At 31.6% G+C, this 23,375-nt stretch overlaps 2 protein-coding genes across 2 annotated transcripts in view; both read right to left on the minus strand.

Annotated features, from left to right (window-relative positions):
* LOC105364396 (protein MTO1 homolog, mitochondrial) overlaps positions 1 to 22,427 on the minus strand; it is a 28,454-nt gene extending 6,027 nt beyond the window's left edge. Inside the window, exons 1-10 of the mRNA XM_011502308.1 lie at positions 22,352 to 22,427; positions 21,320 to 21,549; positions 20,933 to 21,232; positions 20,675 to 20,851; positions 20,175 to 20,582; positions 19,877 to 20,049; positions 19,243 to 19,686; positions 19,059 to 19,162; positions 18,914 to 18,974; positions 18,762 to 18,853 (exon numbers count right to left, since the gene is read on the minus strand). Of these exons, the coding sequence (XP_011500610.1) occupies positions 18,762 to 18,853; positions 18,914 to 18,974; positions 19,059 to 19,162; positions 19,243 to 19,686; positions 19,877 to 20,049; positions 20,175 to 20,582; positions 20,675 to 20,851; positions 20,933 to 21,232; positions 21,320 to 21,539 (1,979 nt within the window). The 5' untranslated portion in view covers positions 21,540 to 21,549; positions 22,352 to 22,427. The remainder of the gene's footprint in view (positions 1 to 18,761; positions 18,854 to 18,913; positions 18,975 to 19,058; positions 19,163 to 19,242; positions 19,687 to 19,876; positions 20,050 to 20,174; positions 20,583 to 20,674; positions 20,852 to 20,932; positions 21,233 to 21,319; positions 21,550 to 22,351) is intronic.
* On the minus strand, positions 21,575 to 22,180 carry LOC105364292 (MKRN2 opposite strand protein). The gene has a single exon (XM_011502181.1). It carries the CDS (start codon positions 22,178 to 22,180, stop codon positions 21,575 to 21,577), a length of 606 nt encoding a protein of 201 aa, XP_011500483.1.
* Positions 22,428 to 23,375: the final 948 nt, after the last annotated feature.

Consider the following 23,375-nt stretch of genomic DNA (forward strand, 5'->3'; position numbering starts at 1 on the left):
AAATTTCATTCGACGAATATATTAATTTACGGGACAATATGTAAATGTAATTAAAAAAAAAAAAAAATTGTGTTTCTATACAAAATAAGTAAATTTGAATTAGTCGCTATATATCTTCTCGTATAAAATTACTTTTATCGAGCAAAGCGTATCTCCTGTAAATTACGTATATGAATTATATATGATTCAATTCGGTAAATATATATATATATATATATATAACCATAAATGAAATATGCTCGTAACAACAAATAGTATTTTAAATTTAATGAATTCCTTCGTGTAGATTATCTATCAATATTGATTTTCACGAAAAAGCACCTTTTAAAGTATTATTTTTCTTGCTTATGCTCTTTAATCTGCATAGAAATATGAGAAACCATAACAATCTCTCTCTCTCTCTCTCTATCTCTCTCTCTCTCTCTCTGTTTCTATATATAAATATATATATATATATATATGTATTTATATTTATAACTCGAGTTCTTATAGAACATGGCTTTTAAATAAATGGAAGTGCTAAATTTTCAAAATTTAATATGAATTAAACTGCTTTTCAAACGCTATAAAATATAACATGAATCTTTTAATTATGAAACTAATTTCTCATTCATAAAGTCGAAGTTCAATATTTGATCGATTGAAGAAAGACTTGATTGTTTTCTGAGAGTCTTTCATTTTAGCAATTGGAATATCACAGACACGTTTTGGCCTTTTGATAATGACAATTATTAACGATTCGCATTCCTCGATGATAAATTAAGAAGGAAAAAATACGAGAATTAATGCTTCTTGTAATTCTGTAAAACGTTGAAACATTCGGTACGATTATCAAGCATGTAGAGAGCGTCTACTACTACTTATTACTACTACTACTACTACTAAGGTATACGATGAGTCTATGATCGAACTAGCAAATTGTCCGAATACATTTTATGAACATGCTGATGCGACCTTGTAAATAAAACTTTCAAGACTTCGCCTTCTTCATTATCTATTCTTTACAAAAATTAATTTGTCCAAAATCATAATGTAATATATACGAAAATGAGGAGTAATCATTAACGACGATTTTTAAAAAGGAAATTAAAACAAAATATATTAAATGGATTGTAAATTAACATCATCGTCCTTATTTGTATAGGTATGTAACTGTGGTAAGATGCAGTTGCGGTAAGTTTTTGCGTAAAATCTTGTTCTGAAGGAAGAAAAATCTCAAATAGACATAAAAGATCCTTAGACTACGATCAATTTATATTGGCATCATGTCGGCTTGAATCACTGCCGCCGACATAATTTTTCCCTCGCACGCAAAGGTATCCGACCCCGTTGCGTAAACTAATTGTTAAAGGAGTGGGGAGTCACCTTTTTTTTTTTATCAGAGTAATAAGATTCAGTAAAAACTTGAAAATTCGTTTTACGCATAATTATAAGGTAGATTGTAGCGTAAAGGATTCAGTCTGCGCGTGTGCGTGTGTGTACGTATGGTTCGGGTGCATTCATATAAGAGACTGAACGAACATTGTACGAGTAGTGAAAGTAGCACACAATACTTTGTTGTACGTATCCATCGATTGAAAAAAAAAATGCTCCATGCGTTTTTATAAATTTCTTTGTTCTGTGCTCAGAAAAAAGAATTAAAAAAATAATTTTTCTTATCTTATTTTGTACCTGAAAAACGAAAAAGTTCAAAAACGCATGGGACATTATCCTAGAATAAATGGGTCGCTTCTCTATAAAAATTAATGTAACATTAGTTCCTTATATTTAAGTAGCGATAAACATGTGATACAAGTAGAGAACGAAAGTGTAAAAGAGAGAGAGAGAGAGAGAGAGAGAGAGAGAGAGAGTGAGAGAGAGTAGACGAGTTAGCGCGTGCGAATCATTTACATAAATTTATAATTATATATTGCATGTAGATTCATGATCAAATTAAGATAATACTGTATTTATGTAGATGCACAAAGCTAATATACACTCGCTTTAAGAATGTAATATCAACAAAAGTATTTGTTGACGCGCTTTAACACCCAATTACTTGAAATACATTGTACAAACAACGGGAAACAATATTACTCAGTTTTATGGAAATTGATATTATTAACAGACTATGTGAGCTTACATAATACCCCCCTCATGTTCAAATAGGCATACATAAGTAGCAAACAAGTGTAATAAGTAGCGCCAACGCTCGCTCAATACATTCGCACAAGCTGTGCGTTACACGAATCAACCTTACGACGAATCAACTGCCGCCTGTCCACATATTCATTATAACGTTCATCGACGCACCCGACGTTCGTAATTAAGTCAATATCCGACAAAGGGGAGACCCCAATCGCGACTGCTCACGAGGACAAAATGAAAGAGAGAAAGAATGGGCAAAGACCGTCGTATCCCGGTAACCAACAAGTGTTGACGAAACTCCAGGGGCACTGAGTTGCGCGAGACATCAGCCGAGACATCCCGTCTCGAGGGATATTAAAGCACAACAAAATAAAAAGGAAGAAAAACAAAACCAAAAAAATTGTGAATAAGGCGATCGTTAGAGGGAGATTCGCACGCACGCACGCACGCACGCACGCAAGACTCGTCTCCACTCTACTCCACTCCACTCCACTCGATTCAACTCGTCTCACTCACCGCGCGCTCCTACACATGATTAAAGTCTCGATCGTACGAGAGGCAGGATGGTATTTTTCTCTAATAGGCCGAGGCTTTTCGATACAGGACGCCCGTGTATTTGTTGCTGCGCGCTCGTATTATCGCTAAACCATGTAATTAGTTGATTAACGAGTAGGGCAGCTTATTTATGCTCGCCGTAAGACGAGAAGGTTGAACGAACGGGATTGGGAAGGGGCCGGGACAGGGCGGGAGGGAGGATATCTCCATCAAATTGAAGCAGCACACTTACAGGATTATTTCTCGTAGGTGGCGCACCTAAGGCGTGCATATCTCGCGTTTTTACCCTCATCCTCCTCGTTTGTAAATATCGTTGGAGCGATCGTTGCTGCGTACGTGGGTGAAAGTCAGGCAGGCGCGGTTTTGTGGTAAATAGCTTATTAGACTGGAAATCCAGTGGCTAAGGTCTCGCGAGTTAACGAATGGTTCGGTGACTGAATTTTTAATTTAGGAGCACGAGGATGAGCACCAAGTGTAAAGAGTCCTTCGGAATATTGACAATATTATGACGAAATGGAAAATAGATGAATTTTCAAGTGATTTGAAAAATCAGCATTTCTAGATAATACATACAATGGATACAATTACATGTTATGGATGATAATAAAAGTTTATATTATTAATATGATATATGTGACGTAAGATGTCGTATGGAAATTACGATTTGAATTTTCGAATGTTGGAATTTATCATTGATAAATGCAATGAGAATTACTACACCGAGGGCGCAATTATCGAAACAATTCATGTAATTAAGTGGTCTTTGCTTAAATACAGTGTACAATATGCTCGAAAAGAATAATGTTTAATGACCTTTAATCATATTAAAATATTTACAAAATCGATCAAAACATAACGGTCTGCATTTTTATTTTAAAAGTTCAGACGCGATAATGTTGTTGTTTTAATGTTTAGTTTTGAGGTTTTTAGCCCTCTTCGAAAACCTTAACTTTATACTTTGGTGCAGACAGAAATTCAAACGATTATGTGAAATTATACCTAAATTACAGTAATTACATGCATGAATTATTAATAAAAATTTGTCTTATTTCATGACGAAAGCATACGCATTAATTATTACTCAACTTTTTACAGCGCGAAATAATATGTAAAATAAAGTTATGTAATTATATCGATCTTTCTTCGATTTACATTGTATTCACTATTATTCTTTTTGAAGCTACTAAGAATTTTTTTAAATTTGTTAAACAATGCTGCAAATACGATCGATACATATTGAAAAAACCTTGTAAATATTTTCAAACAATTCGTAAATTAATATAACATTACACATATATATTTATATACTCCGATCGCTCCCGTTTTAAGTATTATTGATGAAATTACATAAATATTCGCTATCTTATTTATAGTTATACGTCACAGTACCTTCGTCATTAAAAAATAAATTTAAGCAGTATGTTTACATGTTAACATATACATTTACATATGTTTTCAAATTAAGTAATTAATTAAATATTACTTTAAATATTCCTTTTATTTGCAAACGATTATTACATGTCAACGTACACTTTATAAATCATTCTATTATGTATTAGCATTAATTCCATTAAGCTTAAAAGGCAATATAATAATTATATTATTTTATTTACATATTTGAAGCAGATCATCGATCACTTGGTTTCACTATTTTTTCCGTTTTCAGTAATCGAAATACTCCTAACATTATGCGATTATCGATATCACAAATAGAAAGAGAGAGAGAGAGAGAGAGAGAGAGAGAGAGAGAAAAGGAGAAAAAGAAAGAGCAGATGTACCGATATTATAAATTAACGTAAAATGTGATGAAATTGTTAGTTGACCGAGCGTTGCCAAGGAGTTTGTAAGCTAAATATTGTATTATCAATTGGTTTAATCTAGCAGTCTAAGTTTTTCTTTTGCTTTTTTAATTATGCTGATTTAAAATAACAATAATATAGCAAATAATTATTTAACGACGAATATGTATGAAAAACTGTAATAGCATAAACCATACGCGTGTAAAGTTTCGTTAGTGATATAAGTCATATTTAGGTACATAATGAGCGAAATAAAATGAAAAAAGTATCTAGGATAAATTATTATTTATGTTTACTTATTTATTCTTATAGCCAGTTCAAGTTTTCTTTTTTTACCTAATTATAACTTTATATACGTACGGTACCTTGCCAGTAAAGTAAGTAAGCATAATGCGATCGTAGTGAAGAAATTCTAGAAATTTCTCGGAAAGCCAAGACCGAACAAATATTCCGATATAATGAAATCCATTTTTTATAACTTATTCAGTTAAAATAATTAAAATAGTGCGTTAAATTGGATTTCGTATGTGTGTGTGTGTGCGCGCGCGCGCCCGTGTATGCGTGTATGTATATAATTCTACGTACGCATTCAAATACTAGAATGCTGGCACTTGATAAGATGAAAAGGTCCTATTAAGCTTAGAAGTAGAAAGTTATTTATAGAAAGAAAGAAAAAATCTGGCTCTGTATGGTGCAAAACATCATAAATTTGTGAAAAGTAAAAATAAACAAACGAAGCTATATTCATAATATTAGTATAAATTAATATAAATATTTATAGAGACACATCAATAGAACCTATAAAACAGTATAAAGAATGGAATTAGCGATGAACACGATTAAACGGTTATAACAAACATTATAATATTAATGATTAAAGCAAAATAGAAATGCATTAATCTAAAAATCGCACTTAAACGAATTCGTAGACAGCAGTCAATGTTATTATATACGAAGCATTGTAAATGCCAATATATTAAAAGAAAAAAAGTGGAAAAAAAAAATATAGAAGTCGTTTGTTGTCGCCAATCGTACACCATTCCTACGATATATCGTAACAGTATTGCTATGTTTCACTAATAATGAAGTTAAATAAAGAGAACCGTTAGTACAATTATAATTGCTGTGTATATTTATTTTTAAATCCACTTGCTCCTCTTTACTAATGATATTCTCTTCTAACCTACTACATTATTATCTAATAAGATTTATTACATTATTGTGTATGCCAATACGATTATTTTAATAGACTTATTTATGTAGGAATTTGTTAAAGCTAACGTTAATTTTGATATGAAAAGTTGAAATATTTATCCGAGATAATAGTGTTTCATTTATAATTAATTATTATTTTCAAAAATTGCAAATATGAATTTCAAAGAAATTCTTTTCAATTAAACGCAGGTGCATTGTATTTGAAAGTTAAACGATGCATATAACAGCCAAAGAATAGTTATTTTAGAAAATAAAAACAGTTAAATTAAAAATCAATATGTCTAAACCGGCAAAGATATTTTCTCTATGCCTTAAAAAGAATGGAAAGCTATCTATTTTAACAGAGAATATTAAATAAATAATGTTACAAAAATCGTTGGACAATAGATTAAAAGCTAAAATTTACTTTTTTTTTTTAATAATTTGGTAATATTAAAATATTGAAATATTTTAACTACTAATATATGGACTATAATATAAGATTATATTGAATAATAAAATCACGTAAATAAAAATTGAATAGTTGTTTTACAAAATTTTTTTATTTACAATGTTAGATTACCGTCGAAAATTAAGCATTAATAATTTGTCTTGAACGTTATAATTAACCAAAATCATGAACTCCAGAACTATCAATGAAGCATGACAAAATTTTTGTTCCAAAACTTTATTGAGCGTCAAAATTGATTACTTAACGTTAATTTCCACGTATATTCCAAATTACCATGTGACTGTTAATTGATAATTTTTCTTTGATTTAATTGAAATATTGATAGTGAAGAATTTTATATGAATTTTATTTCATAAGCAAAGCATAAGTAACGCTGAAACAAAACAAAAAACAACAAAAATATAAGTTAAATCAAACGAGATATGCTATTTTAAATAAGGACGTTAAATATAATTAATTCGATAGACAGATATATTCAATTTATGTACCGATGACAAATTTTCTTTTATCATTGTAATTACCCATCATTAAAACAATACGTTACAATAAAATTTTCACAAAATTATGAAGCACAAGGTCTATTCAAAAGCAAAACAAAAGCAAAACAAAAGCAAAACAAAAGTAAAAGAAAAACTTGCTCGATAATTAGTAAATAAACTAACTTATATGTCAAGTTATTAGAATAGTAATCGGATTTTCACCTTCAATGACTTGATCCATCAAGTAGAATCACGCAAACTTTATGTGCAATACGCCTGTAAGGATTGGATTATGTAAATTTATTAGAAATTATATAACTAAGCTGTTAAGAGACCTTTGCAAATCTAAATCGGGTAAAATCTTATTTAATATACTTAATTTCCTGAGCTTCGGGGCTATTCATAAATAAAAATTGATATTAAATTTGAAAAATGTAAAACATTTATCCAAGAATTCAAATTGTTCATTATTTTATAGGATTAAAAAACATGATATTATTTAAGGATAAAAATTATTAATTAATCTTTTTACTCGTTGCATTAATTTAGTTAATAACTAAATTTCAAGTCAGTTTTCTTAAATACTAAAATTAATAAAAAGATCTATTTTTAAATTTTATACATTAACGTGAAAATTAACGTATCTCATAAATTTTCATTCCAGTAAAGACTAATTAAAAAGCAAGTCTAATAACTAATACAAATGCGTGTATTGGAATACGATTCAGTGAAGTGTGAAAGGGGTCGAACTTGGAGATGTCTCTGCTCGAGGCTGTATATAGTATATATATATATATATATATATATATATATATATATATATATAGTATAGAAATATAGCTATATAGTAGGAAGGTAGGTTAAAAGGGGTTGAATGGGGTGGGGTGGGGTGGGGGGCTGTGGTCCCTTTGAGACTTTCAAGGACAGAGGCAGAAGGACGATCCTCGAGGATCATTCGCAAGAGCTTTATGTTTTTTGACTTTCGATTGGAGCCAACTTCTCTTTCTCCTTCTCCTCATCCTACTCTCCTGCTCCGCCGCTCATCTTCCTCACTGCGCATCTGGTTGTCACGTTGCTAATCCATGATTGGCTCACCGACTCCCGCCACTCCGCATCTTTGCACCTTAGAGCTTCAACGTCACCTCTAATAGCTGTGCTGAATCCAGTTGTGTCTCGTTTCGGGATCGTTTTCTTCCAAATATCTCATAATAATGGCGAATATTTGAAATCTTTACCAATATCGATTAATAATTATGGCAATAAATACAAAATTTCAGTTACTCAGAATTATTTATTTATAGGCTATCTAAGTGGTGTTATTATTAGGCATTAAAATTCTCCTTTAATGTAAAAAATACATGTGGGCATGTTAATTGGGATTGAAATAAATTAAAAATCTCTTATTCCACGTCAGTCCGTTCATATTAATCAAACAAAATCGTAAGAACCATTCATATAAAGGTAAAATTCATATTTGACGCAGAATAATAATGTAATAAAAATACACGATAATAATAGTTTGTCATTCGACAAAACGGTGTATTCCATTCGTAATATTAAAATTCATTAAATCAGCCATCAATAATACTAAATAAGAGATTACGTATTTATTTGTTACTACATTCAATGCATTCCATTATATTCCATTATTATTATCTATATTATCATAATTATAGATTATTATATTGTAAAATTATAAAACCATACTTATATTATCTAGTCGTTGTTAGCTTTATAGTTAAATGGAAACTTAATTTTATTAAATTTTCCACTAATATCGCATAGGAATTGAACAAATTGCAATAATATTTATGATAATAGTATTATTAATGCAACAATTTTTATTATTGTCTTAGGGTGTGGAACATGAAGAATTGAAATTTTCATTCCTTCTCTTTAAACTAACTTTATTATGGATTTATAATAAATTGCGATGTTAATAATATTTTTAAATTTAATAGGTAATTAATATACAGACTTAATGACATTGATATGAAAATCAATATAATTGTGTGTATATTTTATAACAATATTAAATAATCAAAATCAAGTGTAACATTTTCCTTTTATATTCTTCGTAAAATTGATTCTACAAACATTTGCTTACACAAGCATAAAGAATTTTGCAAACATATTAATATATAAATTTTAATGGCATTATATGGCATAAAACCAAATAGAATTTATTATCTTTAAAAAAAATTTTATCACGTCAATATAATAAAAATAGTTTTAAAACGTTATTCACGTAAAACTAAGATTGGATCATAAGCAAATTTTTATTGAACCTAACAGAGTTTTATCTTGTCAGTTTTATATCTTAGGATGAAATATCCGATTACTATTATCTAAAATGGATTGACATTTTGGCTTAACTTGCAGTTTCCTTATCCCACACTATTTGATAAAATCTAATATTTCGAAAATCATGGAAAATTGACATAACACTATATTAAATCTTTGTTAAGTAAGACCAAGAGAAAAAAAAAAAAAAAAGTAATCGATGCATGAGAATCGGTAAACAAGCAAATAAATAATGTTCATCGCTTAGTTAGCTTAACGAACTTATCAATATAATCGATTATATATTTGTATAATCGATGTTATCTTACTAAATTTTGCATAAGTAAAAGGCTTCTTAGCTAAAAATTACCAATGAAAGAATGTCATGTTTTTTTTTTTTTTTTGAAATTTTGCCTTTTCTCGACTTCCTAAACAAATGGCAATAATAAAAAATATTCCTTTAAATGATCAAGGATTTAATCAATATCATTGGACGATAATTAAATTAAATAAATAAATATGATAAAACAGATGATAAAGCAACAGGAGAAGTAAAATTTTGTAATCTCATGCAATTCGGAAATAAGAATAATTTGTATTTCACAGAGTATCGAAAATGAAATTTTATTCATCTATTTGAGTTTATTATTCTTACGTGTTAAATGCAATACGATGAGTAAGTTGCTATTACGTAATCTTGAAAGCAAGCAAATCGTCCACCAGATATTTGTCTCCCTAATTCCCCATCTACTCGAGAAAATTGTCCGTAACTTTATTCGTCAGTAATTACTCAACTAATTAATAATCCAGTGTATTGGGAATTTAATAACGGAAGTAAGGGAAGCAATAGGACCTGCCTACTTAAGATCTTTTTGCCTCTCCTGCAGCTTATGTTTTTGACAAAATCGAGCGATTCACGCGGCGTCCCACTCTTCGGGCCATATTAATTAACTCGAAATCGATTGAACGGATGAGGGAATTGAAGGGGAAGACGGGCGGCGGGATGGGCGGGAGGGGCGGGAGGGGGAGTGGATGCTCCACGCTATGTAAAATTTTGCTACTCCCGAGCGACAAGTAGGCAAGACTGAGAATTAACGCGTCGCTGATGTGTCGCTTATAACGAGACAGCATGGATTTAGGAAATTAATGATTTATCGCGAGGGAGTCTGTGTTTGGATAAAACGAACTTATTTATCGCAAGGAAATCGAATTTTATTCCAAAGTCCTTTTCTACGTTGAGATTTTTTTGCTTCCGAATCCACCCGCATTATTGAATTCGTCTTTACCGTACACGTGCATTTACTGCATTTAATAAACAAATTGAATTTTCCCCGAATTAGATGCCTTTCACTGTAGCGCGGCACACACGTACACACACACACACACACACACTTAAAAGATTAATGAAGCGAAACCGTTGATAACAGTATTGAAGTGGGTGAAATGCTTTCTAGACAATCTAGGATAAAAATACAATCGACAATTAACTTTGCTTTCTACACAATAAATATTCTAATTAATTATTCATTAATTTTGCCCATATTTCTCTTATCATTGGTTATATCATTAGACCAAGCTTATTGTTTTAAAAGAAATACTTACGAGGTGGCGTAGTAGTTTATTCAATTAAATAAGCATCATTGCCAATGCTTAAATGAATTAGCTGTGGGATCGGTAAATAATGGAGATAATATTACCTTAATTATACATAATACAATAATTATATTCGTATAATAATTGAACATCACGTTCTGCAAACACTCCTAATCCAAATATATGTATTGTATGGGGAAAATCGAAAGGTTAATGTTAAAAAAATTATTATACCTAATAATTCTTAAAATGCTCCCCCATTTTCCTACATTTCCTGAACATTAATTGAATTTATGAGTAAATTATGTGTGGTGTTATAATGTCAACGTTAAATTATATAATAGAATTATAAAGAAATTATATTAATCTTGAGCTTAAATCTTTTAAATAAATAAATCTATACAATTACAATAATAAAGTATAAGGATTATCATAAAAATAAAGTATTAAACGAAATAATGAATATTTATATTTAATTTCTAAATAATTGAGACTCCGGTTAAAGTTCTCTATTGTTTATGTATAAATTATATAAATAAAAATGGACAATTAATTTACAAAAAAAATTAAATATTTGAACTTCGTATTAAAATAGTTTTTATTTTATATGGCAATTCATAGTAAAACTCCAATAAAATTAGAATAGCAAACCAATTCGTATTTATAAGTAGATTAAACTGTTACATTTTATTAGAAAAAATTAATTTTGTTTAATTAATTTTAAAAATGAAAACTAATTCAAATGCTTCCTTATATATTATTTTACCTCATATAGATATTTCAATGTTAATAAATAAAAGTTTCATATATATAAATTTTACAGAGATATATTTTGCTGTTGATATTTTTTTTAAATTAAATTGTATTAATTCATATATAAATTTTAGACTAGTTTTTACTATTTTTACTATTTTATTTGTGGTTATTTGGAATTTTATGCGGATCATAAAAATATAAAACTTAAAGAAAATCATAAAACTTGGAGCTCTTCAATTGAAGAGCTTGATTTTTTTTTGTCAATTTATGAATTTTTACATCAAATAAGGTGAATTTTACAGAATTATATGAAATACGGGGCTCGGAGATGCATTTTTTAATGTTCACGCATTTCTCAGGTGGATAAGAACGTGTATTTAAAAAATTGTTTTATGTTAAGTAAAATGAAGAATAAAATGTTCAATATAAAAACGCCTCGAGTTTACATTTATAATGCAGAGTACGGAGCGTAACTTCACTTTTACTATTGCCAAATCAGCAATTTTAAGAATTTTCATATAAACCCAACGGCATTAAACTCCTTAAGAATTGTCCCTTCGAAGTGTGTAGTAAAGAAAGAAAGAAAAAAAGAAGGAAATTCTACGATTGTCCGCGCTCCCTAGCATGATAACGAATAATATTCCTCGTTTCAAAGATCATTATGTAAAAGTATAATCCGAATTCTCTCTATTTTTCGATATAAGCATTTTCAGTTATTAGATTTGCCAATGACATTTTCTAACAAAAGCACGCGAATCGAGCCAAGCTTATGCTTTCGCGCCTCGGGGGGACACAAAGAGCGTCCGTAAGAGATTAGATTCCCGAGCAATGCGGCGCATCCCGTACAGAAGCTCGAAAGTAAGCTCATTTTGTATCCTAGTCTCGCTAACAAATGCCCTCACCGCAAATCCAAAGCACTTTCAGAAGGATCCGTCAATCAGCCACAATGGGCAGTAAGTTCTGGGCGCGCAAACAATCTAAGCTTCTTGACTTACTCGCGTCACTTTCTTCATTCGTCGAGCTTTCGCCGTTCAACCGGACTGTCTGTTGGACGCTGTCGACGAGCGAGCTGACGTCGACGAAAGCCAGGGTCCTCCGAAATTAGCGAGCAACTTTATCGGAGGAAGCGCGCCCATTAATGTCCAAGGTAATAGGGTTAGGCGAAAGCTCTGGCAGAGTCCGGGCCCGGCTACGCACGTAGTTCAAGTTTCGGGCCTAATTCAATTAGCCAAGTCGGCCGCACCGCCCGGGAGTTTTCCTATGCCTTGTCCCAATGACTAATCGAGCGTGCCTTGGACTTTCCTTGCCGAGTCCTTACAGGCCCGAGCTTTCCCCCGGGGTGGAACCGCTGCCGTCTGATCTGATCTGATTTCCCCAAATTATTGGCCCCGACCTAGCAGTATCGTGAGAACGAATATCGGGACGGATCAGCGGACATCCTTCGCCGTGCAACCAACGCTCACTTTGACTTTTCTCCAATCCTCCAGAAATATACGACGCATGTACGTCCTTTCCATTGCTTTGCGCGCTTCTTTAACTTTGCCCTCCCTCTACGACGATCCTTTCACCTGCATTTGCATATTTATCATTCTGCTTTCCGCTGACTCGTTCACGAAGCGTAATTCCAAACTCGCGTGCACGCATGCGAAATCTTGAAATGTAAATGCTACGGGATTAATGCAACTAACAGATCTTAATGCAACGACGGACGAAAATGGCCTTTAATAGATGTTGCTCGATCATTCGTGCGTACGATCTATTTTAACAAAACAAGATATTCTGGAACTTTAATTTTAGTCTGTATTTCCAATGGCTTCGATGTCGTAAAAATTTTTTCTTTTTAATATTCATCGCAGAATTTAGATAAACCCATACGTGCAAATGTCACAAATGCATATTTCCCCGTAACTTGTGAATCTATCTGCTCTACACGAAAATACTATTTCAAAGTTTTAACATAAATAAATACTGTACTGCCGCTGAGAATTGTGTTTAGTAATTGATAATTGCCGATAATATATAATAGGACGAGGCTCGATTTTTATGTATTAAAGTATTTCAGAGCAAGTCCGTGCGATGGATCACATGTCGCAAACTAAAGCTACGATTAAAAACCACTCACTCAATTTGCAATTTATGACAATTTATGCTTTCAAAATAAAATTTCGCAATTAATAATTCAAAGTGCATTGCGAGCAAGCATAATGCCGGAAAAGGACACGAGTCGGATAAAAATGAAACGCGCACAATACGTCAGCGCACTTTGAAAGGGAATTTGAAATAATGAGGATAAAAGCCGGCAGTCGGTGATTTTGCAAACGATTGTGAATTTTTGACTGTAAAAGACGGCGCTCGTCTCTATGCGACCCCAATACCAACTTGACATTGCATAATTTTCACATTATCGACTTATAATCTTCTCATTCATAATGATTGCGCAACCTTTGTGCTGGATCGGGTGGACTCGCCATGGATATTCGCTTATATCGGTGAGTTCGTATGCGGTGAATCGATGTAAATTTTACAGTCTAGCGGAAGAATATCCCGTGATAATGCATCATGCTTAAGGCATGAAATACCGAGGCTGAAATTTTTCGCCGTCATTTGTGTTTTGTGCTCGTGCAATATAAAGCCCGGAACGATAATTTTGGTGAACAAAAAAAAACAGGACAATCCTTGTTATGATTAAGTATTATGCTATTTAGTTTATTTTCTGCGCGTGTGTCAATGTTACATTTCAATTGTGTCTTATCCTTAGGAATATTTTGATATACACGATATTATGTATTATTATGATATATATTACGAATATATATTGTAATGCGATTGCTGCAGAGCAGAATATTCTATTGGTCCAAATTTTGTCTGAGCGATACTCGCGACCAAGATCGAAATATCTGAGAAGCGACCATCTATAAAAAAAAAAAAAAAAAAAAAAAAAAAAAGTCCATCATACCTACCGACCAGACCATCTCGTCGGTTGAAATCAATGAAGACGAAACATCACTAGAAACAATGCGTCGTTACACTCTGCTCGATCAATTGACTTTCGGCAGTGTTTATCCAATGAGCTTCGTTATCTTTCTCTTGCACGATGCGCCCAAGCGTTTGGTGCTTACAAATAATGCAGGCCGACGCTCCTTCTCTACCGAAAAGCGTATATAATCTATATAAGGAGGTATAAAGCTCGATCTACCATTCGTTCTCCCTTCCTTATTCTTTATTAGTCTTATAATCTTTACGCCTCTTTACGAAACATAAGGCGAAGCCATTGAAATTGCGAACTCTTGCCGCTCTTCGACTTTGCTTATTCGTCTCCTCGAATAAGCTACTTTTACCTTCTTTTTACGCACCCTTCTCGAGCATTGAATTAAATCAGGAAAGTTTCTGATAAAGGTGGAACGAAAAAGCGCTCACGTGTAATTTCGTCGATATAGTATGGAAAGGAAATTGGTAAAGCAGACCTTCTTTCACTAGTCTAATACTCAATTATTACCTTCTTCTCTTTATACAGACTTTATTTCTATAAAGACTATTATTATGCCAGTGATTTATTTAATCATTTATCTTAAACATTTTTCATACGTAACGAATTTTCTATTTTCTTTCTATTCTTGAGGTCATTATTTTAATCTATGCCCAAATCTGTTTTCATTATTCAGTATACGTACAGACGAGGGTAGGGTAGGCTAGGGCGGTGAGGGCGGTGAGGGCGGTGAGGGCGATGAGGGAGGATTTATCGATATTTTTCAACATACGTGCATGACGAGTTGTACGGTTAGAATAGTTTATCGCATATTGGAAAATGCCGGTTAATCGGACACTTTCATTTTCATGGTTGTAATCAGTCATTTAACGGCATTAGCAATTCAATAAGTCCCCGGGGACATATCTTCCTCCCATCCGATGGCTATTCGCATATCTCTCGAGATAATTGCTTTAAAATGAATTCTTTGTTCGACCAAGCTTTAATAAACTCTCGAAATAAGGCTCAATAAATATCTCAGTACCTTGAACCGTGACGGACAATGCAGATTACTTCTTCTATGCAATACCGACATCTGTTCCGGCGTTTTCATTCATTATCCTTCAATGGAATTAACCTTTTTTCTATTTCAATTCAATACAGATTCACAACTCATTGGAAGTATCTTTGGCGCTACTTTTTTCTATTCTTAATAATTTGAGAACGACGCAGTTTCAGTTTTGTCGACATATTTACTATTGATGGGAACAGATCCACTATGATGAGTTTTTATATAACGGAATTATTATCTGCTCTTCTTAAAGAAAGAAAGATATGCTAAATCAATAATTTATGTCCAGCGTGGCTGATTTTACAAATATAATCTTTCTAAAAGAAGTCTAAAAATTTTTATCTATATGAGTAATTTTTCTTTCATTTTATTTTCATAATTTTGCATAACGTCAAATTATACAAACGGATATATTATTTAATTCTAGAATTTCGTTTGATAATTATAGTTATAGAAAAATTAATATTTCCATAATCTCAATTTCGTTATAAATATAAATCGTTTAATTTTTTGTCCGTTATTAAACATTATTCATATTGATTTTCTCCTGATTTACTTTAATTTAATTTTCCTCCGACGTTTAAAAAGTTCTATTAGTACAAACTAAAGTTTTAGAATAATTTTCAATTTACACCTCAATATTAGCATTAACATTTTATTTTACTTTAATTTTACTGCTCAAACTAAGTTGTGTTACAGTATTGAAAAATGTCTAGAAAACTAAAAACAAATGTAAGTGAAAAATTACTTATGTATTTATCGAAAAAGTAATTGGTTAATTAAAAATTATAAATAGAATTAGAATCAAGTTCCTATTGACGTTATTGCATTAAAAAAAAAAAAAAATAAATAAAAATAAATAAATAATAATAATAAGTGTAATATAAAAATTTAAACAAATAAGTGTTGTTAGTTTATTATTATTACTTATTACTTATTTATTATTATTAATCAAGAAATGTAGCTGATCTAATTCGAAATTTTTCCATTATTTCTCATTGCATTTAGTTAACATTGACTCGAGAATTATCTATAACATGTAATATTATATGATACATTATAAAGGTAAAAAGAGTTTTATAATGACAAAACAATTTGTTATTGCACAATTTATCGTCTATATCGTTTATATTATAGTAAAGATTTTTGTTAGTTTCATTACATATTTATGAGAAACAATTGATATTGTAGCGATTACAATTATTAAATCTTAATTAAACCAATGCCTTCCACTTATTTTATTATTTACTCGTAATTAATTGTTTCATCGTTCGAAATAATAATCATAACAATAGCACTCGAGCATTGATTAAATCGATATCTTTGATCCCGAATTTGAAAGTTCATGATACGAGCTCAAACAACTTGATGGTACTTAATATTATATTCTCTTAAGTACCTGCACGACGACACTCACTGCCTATTTGAAACTCATCGATAACTATTATAAATCAGATTATACGAATAATCTTTGTCTACGAAACTATTTAATACAAGTGCCTATATATATATATATATATATATATATTCAAAATATTACCACAATATGTTATCTTAATAATTATTTATAAAAATTATTTGGTAAATTTGCGTTTAGTTCGAAATTACCCCCTCGAACGCCAACATTTATTAAAATTATTATGTTCTTATAATAATGGATAATGAAGTTATTGTATAAACACGGAATTGCGTAAGTGACTTTTAATAAAAATGCATGGATGGGATTATGAAGGTCTGGCATTATAGTTCATTTTGATAAGCATCAAAGTTATTATATTATCCTACATATGCTTTAGTAAAGAAATATTGATAGTAGTTATCTTCCAAACAAAATTCAAAATAATTCGCCGGATTATAGAAAGAGCATATTTATTTATAAATTAATATTTTTAATCGTAATATCGTACATAATATAATAAAATTTGATTGGATCATTACTGTTCGAAATTGCTAGAACATTTCGCGAGTGTTAGACATATGGGGGAAAAGTACAAGGGTCGTTGGACATCTAAAAAAAGCTTAAAATGTAAAGTCGCAACCATTGCTTCTAGCACCACAATCGCCTCCATTGTTGTCAGTTTTAATCCGACTGTCGCGTGGACATTTAAGGCAGCCACGCTTTGTCAAAAGCACTCTCTTACCGGCGACGTCGCAGAAGATAGAGGCATTCTCTATGTCGGGATCCCAAGGAAGAAACACGCGTTCAGTTTCGTGTAACTTACTCAACATCGAACCTCACGCTTAGTGCCAGAGTGCACGAAGCGGTTGTAGGTGAATTTTCAACAAGGAACCTCACTCACCCAGTGCCAAAACGCACTCTCAACAAGTGTTCGCTTCCACGAGTCAGTGCAAGCAAACACTATTCGACGCCACATCAAGCTATCTAACCATTTCTTCACACTTCCACTCTACAAGACATCAAGGAGACCACAATCAGCTGACCACCACGTGGCACTACACCAAGAAGTGTCCAGAGAATTACGAAATCGCGCTTCTCCGTGTAAACATCCACCGCAAAACGCACCGCCTCAGCGATTCTCATCGTCAACGTAGAATCATTATAGTGTAGTTGAAAAATAAAATGCAATGACAAGGACGAAAAGGAGATTTGTTGAATACTGAATTGAAGCGCTGCCCCTTCCACTTATCCAATCTTTTCCCCCAACAGTTGATTCTTGAATAAATGGAATTCTAAACAATTACACATTTTTCTTATCGAAAATATTTTACATTTAAGAGAAAATGAAACCATTTCTTTTGCATGGAAGTATTTTTTCAAATAATACAAAGCACATGAGGTTTTATAAATAATTCTTTATTAACCTCTAATTTAATTGACATGAAAATAAATAAATAACACATATATGTATATATATATATATATATATAGCATAGACTTTTATAATTGTTTGAATAACATAAAGCCCTTATGTTAATTAAAATTAATGAGAATTTATTATATAAAATTATTATATTATACGATACTCGTGAGAAAAAGATGCAACGTTACGGCTGTGACAATTAACTGCCCAAGTTGCCATTTTCGAACCATAATTTAATAAATTTTACACTCTATCAATATATTCTTTCATCATACAATCGATACTTTAAATACATTTTTTTTATATTTTATTCACGTTTTAAAATTTTGAAGTATGCAATTATATAATAATGATATTATCTTTAACTTTATTACAAATATTTCTCATATATATCAGAATCGTTAAAACAGCGTGTAATATAACAAATAAATACTATAAAATAATTAAACAGAACACTACTAAATAATAGTTTAGTAGTCTTTTGTAAACAATAATAAAAACAAAGTTTATTCTAAACTGCTAAATAATTCGATATAGTATTTGTAAGTTGTATTATTTATAATATTTATATTACATGTCTATTATACAAATTTATAAACTGATTTTGTACATTATTTTCAACAATTTATGATAATTCTTTATCATATTCTTTATCATACTTTTTGATTTGTATATAATTGTATAATTTGATTAACGTGGATGGTGTCACACCTTCTATAGAATAAGCATCAGCCATCTGAAAATTATACAATAAAATCATAATGTAATAATATGAATAACAAAAGATTTAACTCACATTTCGAGGTTGTATTTTCGTAAGTTTTTCCTTCTCCTCTAGACTAATATTCAAATATAAACTGCAAAATTTTCATTTTACTAATATAATATCGAATATAAAAAACGAATATGAAACAAATATTTTATTTTAAACAAATACTTACGAATTATAATCAGTATTATTTGGAATTAATAGTCGTTCATTCTTTCTTAATTCCTCTACTATTTGCATTTCTTCTACTGCGGAATTAGCATATTTAGCTTCGATCTATAATAATAAAATTAATCATTTGCTTTAATATAAATATAAATAACAATATGTAATTACTTGTTTAAATGCGTACATACCTTTATTCTATTATACAAGCGATGATTGCTTTGCAAATATTGAAGCTCAGGAAATTCTTTAACAAGCATATCGACAGGCAAGTCCATATTTATTAGAAAATTAAATGCCGTCATTAAATTATTATTTTTTATATTTGGTAGGTCAAATACCTTTTGCCATTTTTGATATGTTTTTTTAATACTTTTTAATACACCCAAACTGTTGTCAATTTGTTTGAGCACATTCTCTGTTTTTTTCCATCTTTCCTCCGTGACGCATCCTATTTTATAACCTATTTCGGTTAGTCGTCTATCAGCATTATCAGGACGTAATATTGTTCGAAATTCAGATCTACTTGTAAACATTCTGTATGGCTCCGTTGTACCTTTGGTTATTAAATCGTCGATAAGTACGCCGATAAAACCTTCACTTCGACTGATAATTAAAGGTGGCTTGTTTAAAGCCTGAGACACGCAGTAACATTACAATATATTAATTAGTACATTAAAGAGAAGTAGCGTTATACAATTACGAGCATTATTAAATAAATTGAATACTAAGTAAAATATTTACTAAAAAAATGTGAATGTTTAAGCTAAATTGAGATATAAAAGTTAATAGAGTGAATGTCAAATGCACCTAAACCGACTATACCTTGGCAGCAGCATTGATTCCAGCAATGATACCCTGTGCAGCAGCCTCTTCGTAGCCAGTTGTTCCATTTATTTGGCCAGCCAAAAACAGACTATCGATTTTTTTTGTCTCTAATGTAGAAATAAGTTCTCTGGCATTGATAAAATCGTACTCGACTCCATAACCTGGCCTTACTGTAATAAAGTTATATAGCATAAAATAATAACTATATTAATACTTTAAATTTACAAGTCCTTTAACCACAGAATTCACTTTTAATAATAAAAAATAAATATATGTGAAATTTTGTTACTCGTACCCATTTTTGCATTCTCTAAACCGCGGATTTGTTTAATTAATTCTTCCTGTTTATCAGCTGGTAATGTACACGATAATCCGGATGGATAAATTAATGGAGAATCTAGACCTTCGGGTTCCAACCAAACATTATGTTTATTATTTGGATACCTTAATACCTTGCTCTCTATACTTGGACAATATCTAGGACCTTTAACTTCTTGCGTAACATGTTTATTATTATGAAGATTATCTTTAACAATTTGTGTTACACGTGGTGATGTGTGTGTCAAATAACAAGGTATTTGATGCTCTACGCTTATCCACACAGAATCATTCATAAAGGAAAATGGTTCGGCAATTTCATCCGGTTGCTGACATATAGATTTGGAAAAATCTATCGTTGATCTTTCCAAACGCGGAGGTGTGCCTAAAATAGTTAATAGCATGACATTTCTAAATCACTCGATTATGCCTTTCAAAAGCAAATAAACAACTAATTATAAGACAATTTATGAATACCAGTTTTTAATCTTCCCATTTCAAATCCTAAACGTTCGAGTGTATTAGCCAATCCAATACTTGGCTCGTCATTTAATCTACCAGCCGGTCTTGTTTCTAAACCTATATGTATTTCTCCTTTTAAAAATGTTCCAGTTGTTATTACGACTGAACTGCTAAATATTTTTGTTCCATCCTCTATAAAAACATTTTACATTTTATACAAATTATTTTAGATAGTAATTCATTTATTATTTAAATATTATAAATTTGATATACTTAAAATAATTCCACAACATTTTGTACTGTCTTCGTTTAACAATAAGTCTTCGACTGAGGATTCCATAATCTCCAATCTAGGAATATTAAAGAGATATGCTTGTATATTTTGCTTATACAAACTACGATCGATTTGTGCTCTAGGGCCCCAAACAGCTGGCCCTTTCCTTTTATTTAGTACTTTATAAAAAATTCCCGAAATATCGCAGATTCTGGAACAGATGCCATCAAGTGCATCTATTTCTCTCATAAGATTCCCTTTGCCAATCCCTCCAAATGATGGATTGCAAGACATCTCTCCTGTAATTGACATATTACTATAAAAATGTGTTTAATTGACTTTAACTGATTACAAAAACTGATTATAAAATAATAGAAATGACTAACCAATTGTATTTTTCTTTTGTGTAATGAGTAATGTATTGGTGCCCATTCGCGCAGCTGCGGCACACGCCTCCGTTCCCGCATGTCCACCTCCAATAACAATAACGTCGTAATTTCTTCTATGGTCATTGACATTTGTTGAGAATGCTCTTACTGCCTTTACAAACTGCCTCCGATGATTTGGCTTTGCCATAAGCCAGGACTTATAACATATCAAAAACATTTTTTAAAGTCTGAAAGCACAACAAACAAAAATAATTAATCTTGGACGTAAACTTCTTTGTCTTTCAAATAATTGCAAAGCGAAACGTATTTTAAAATATTTTGAATTCTGGGCAAAATAAATTCTTTGCACATATCTACTTTGTTCATAAATTGAATATCGCTGTACTTTAATTCTTTTAAAAACGAAATCACAAAATTGAAACAATTAAATTCTGCATTATCATAATTATTGGCGTTCCATATCACGTCGTTGCACATTTTATTTAAATTTTCATCCCAAAACGTTACCCAAGATTCTGGAATTAATCTAATCGATGCACAACATTTCCATTTATCGCCATCGTCTCTCACTAAACCACATTCATCGTACTCAATTACCATCCCAGACGAGTTTGTAATTCCAATATGTAAATCATTATTGACATTATAATCGTCTAGAAAACTTCCCACAGACGGTCTTACAACAATACTACAAGGATAATCTTTTGCATTTACCAAAGGATACGGAATCACAAATGGCTCCAACAACAATGTTGTTAAAAAATTATCACAAATTGGACATTTTTCTGGTACTGTTTTGCAAAATATATAAGTAGTACAACAATGTTGAAAGCATATTAAATTATTAACTACACACATTTACGAAAGATTTATCAAATTTATCAATTTTTAAACATTCAAAAGCCTAAAAACTGATAACGAAATAAAAGTTTATACTTAGGTTATGGCATATATTTTTAAAGAGAAAAAAAAAATTACTGCGCAAAGAACGATGCTCTATTGAATTTTTAATTAAATTTTCCTACGTACTTATACTTTTCAATCTTTTCAATTTGTTAAGAGAAAACAGAAATTTGAACGTTCGCATCCATCGAGTCAAACTTTACTCCCTCCAGCCACTGGCAACTTGCAATTCTCAAATACCAATCACTCAGGCACAAATTATTAGTCAATCACAGATTCTCTATCCTCACGACACATTTTTTTATTATCTTATCAATATTCGGATTCTGCGCACCAACGGCTCCGGGCTAATTCGTTTATGCACTCGCGCTCTATTCAAATTTCCCGATCCATTGCGAAAAAGCTTTAATAAAAGGATCGACGCGATTTTCCATCCACGACTGCCCATGAAACGACAAAGGGAGACAATTTCACGTCATCCCGCGCCATCCAACGAGCCTCTCAATCTCGTTGAAGAAAAAAGGATCTTACCCTCCAATTTCATGCAAACGATCGAATAAGCCGCTCCTTATACCCCCGCTCCCCCTCCCCCGGCCCGACATCCTGCTCCTCCTACCGATCAACGTCACGACGCGTCGTGCGCACGGACATCCAAAGATCGGTGCAGCGGAAAAGCATTGATAATCGTTTGCGCATTGAAATAAGAATCGAGTAAGCGGGTGGTGATACGACAAGCTTTTCTAACGCTTGGAAAATCTCAAAGCGGTGAAAGTCGCCTTGTAAAAAGCCAAAACCACACATTGGACACCTTATGAAACGAAATTTTCAAGCCTCTCCTTATTCTACCGACAATCTCGCATCTTTATACGCGAATGCATAAAATCCTGTAATTAATATTAATTCATCAGAAATTTATGAAGAAAATGTGTCGATTAAGGTGCTACTCTTCTTCCTTCTTCGACCAAAACGTAAACGAATCGTTTATACTTTAAGCCCTAGGATTTTTCGGCCAAAGGAGGGGAGCTTGTAGCGGAGCGCGAAGAGGCGAAATCGCACTTTCACCGGTAGATTTTGCATCCACTTCCGCTTCAGGCATCGTATCGCCCACGCAAAAACTTGCTCCTTAACTTAAATTATTTCAAAGCCCATA

The sequence above is a fragment of the Ceratosolen solmsi genome, unplaced genomic scaffold (genome assembly GCF_000503995.2).
Source record: "Ceratosolen solmsi marchali unplaced genomic scaffold, CerSol_1.0 scaffold31, whole genome shotgun sequence".
In the NCBI taxonomy this organism is placed as follows: Eukaryota; Metazoa; Arthropoda; class Insecta; order Hymenoptera; family Agaonidae; genus Ceratosolen; species Ceratosolen solmsi.

Coding starts and splice junctions, on each gene's coding strand:
- LOC105364292 (XM_011502181.1), bottom strand. CDS start 22,180: ATGTGTGTAGTTAATAATTTAATATGCTTTCAACATTGTTGTACTACT.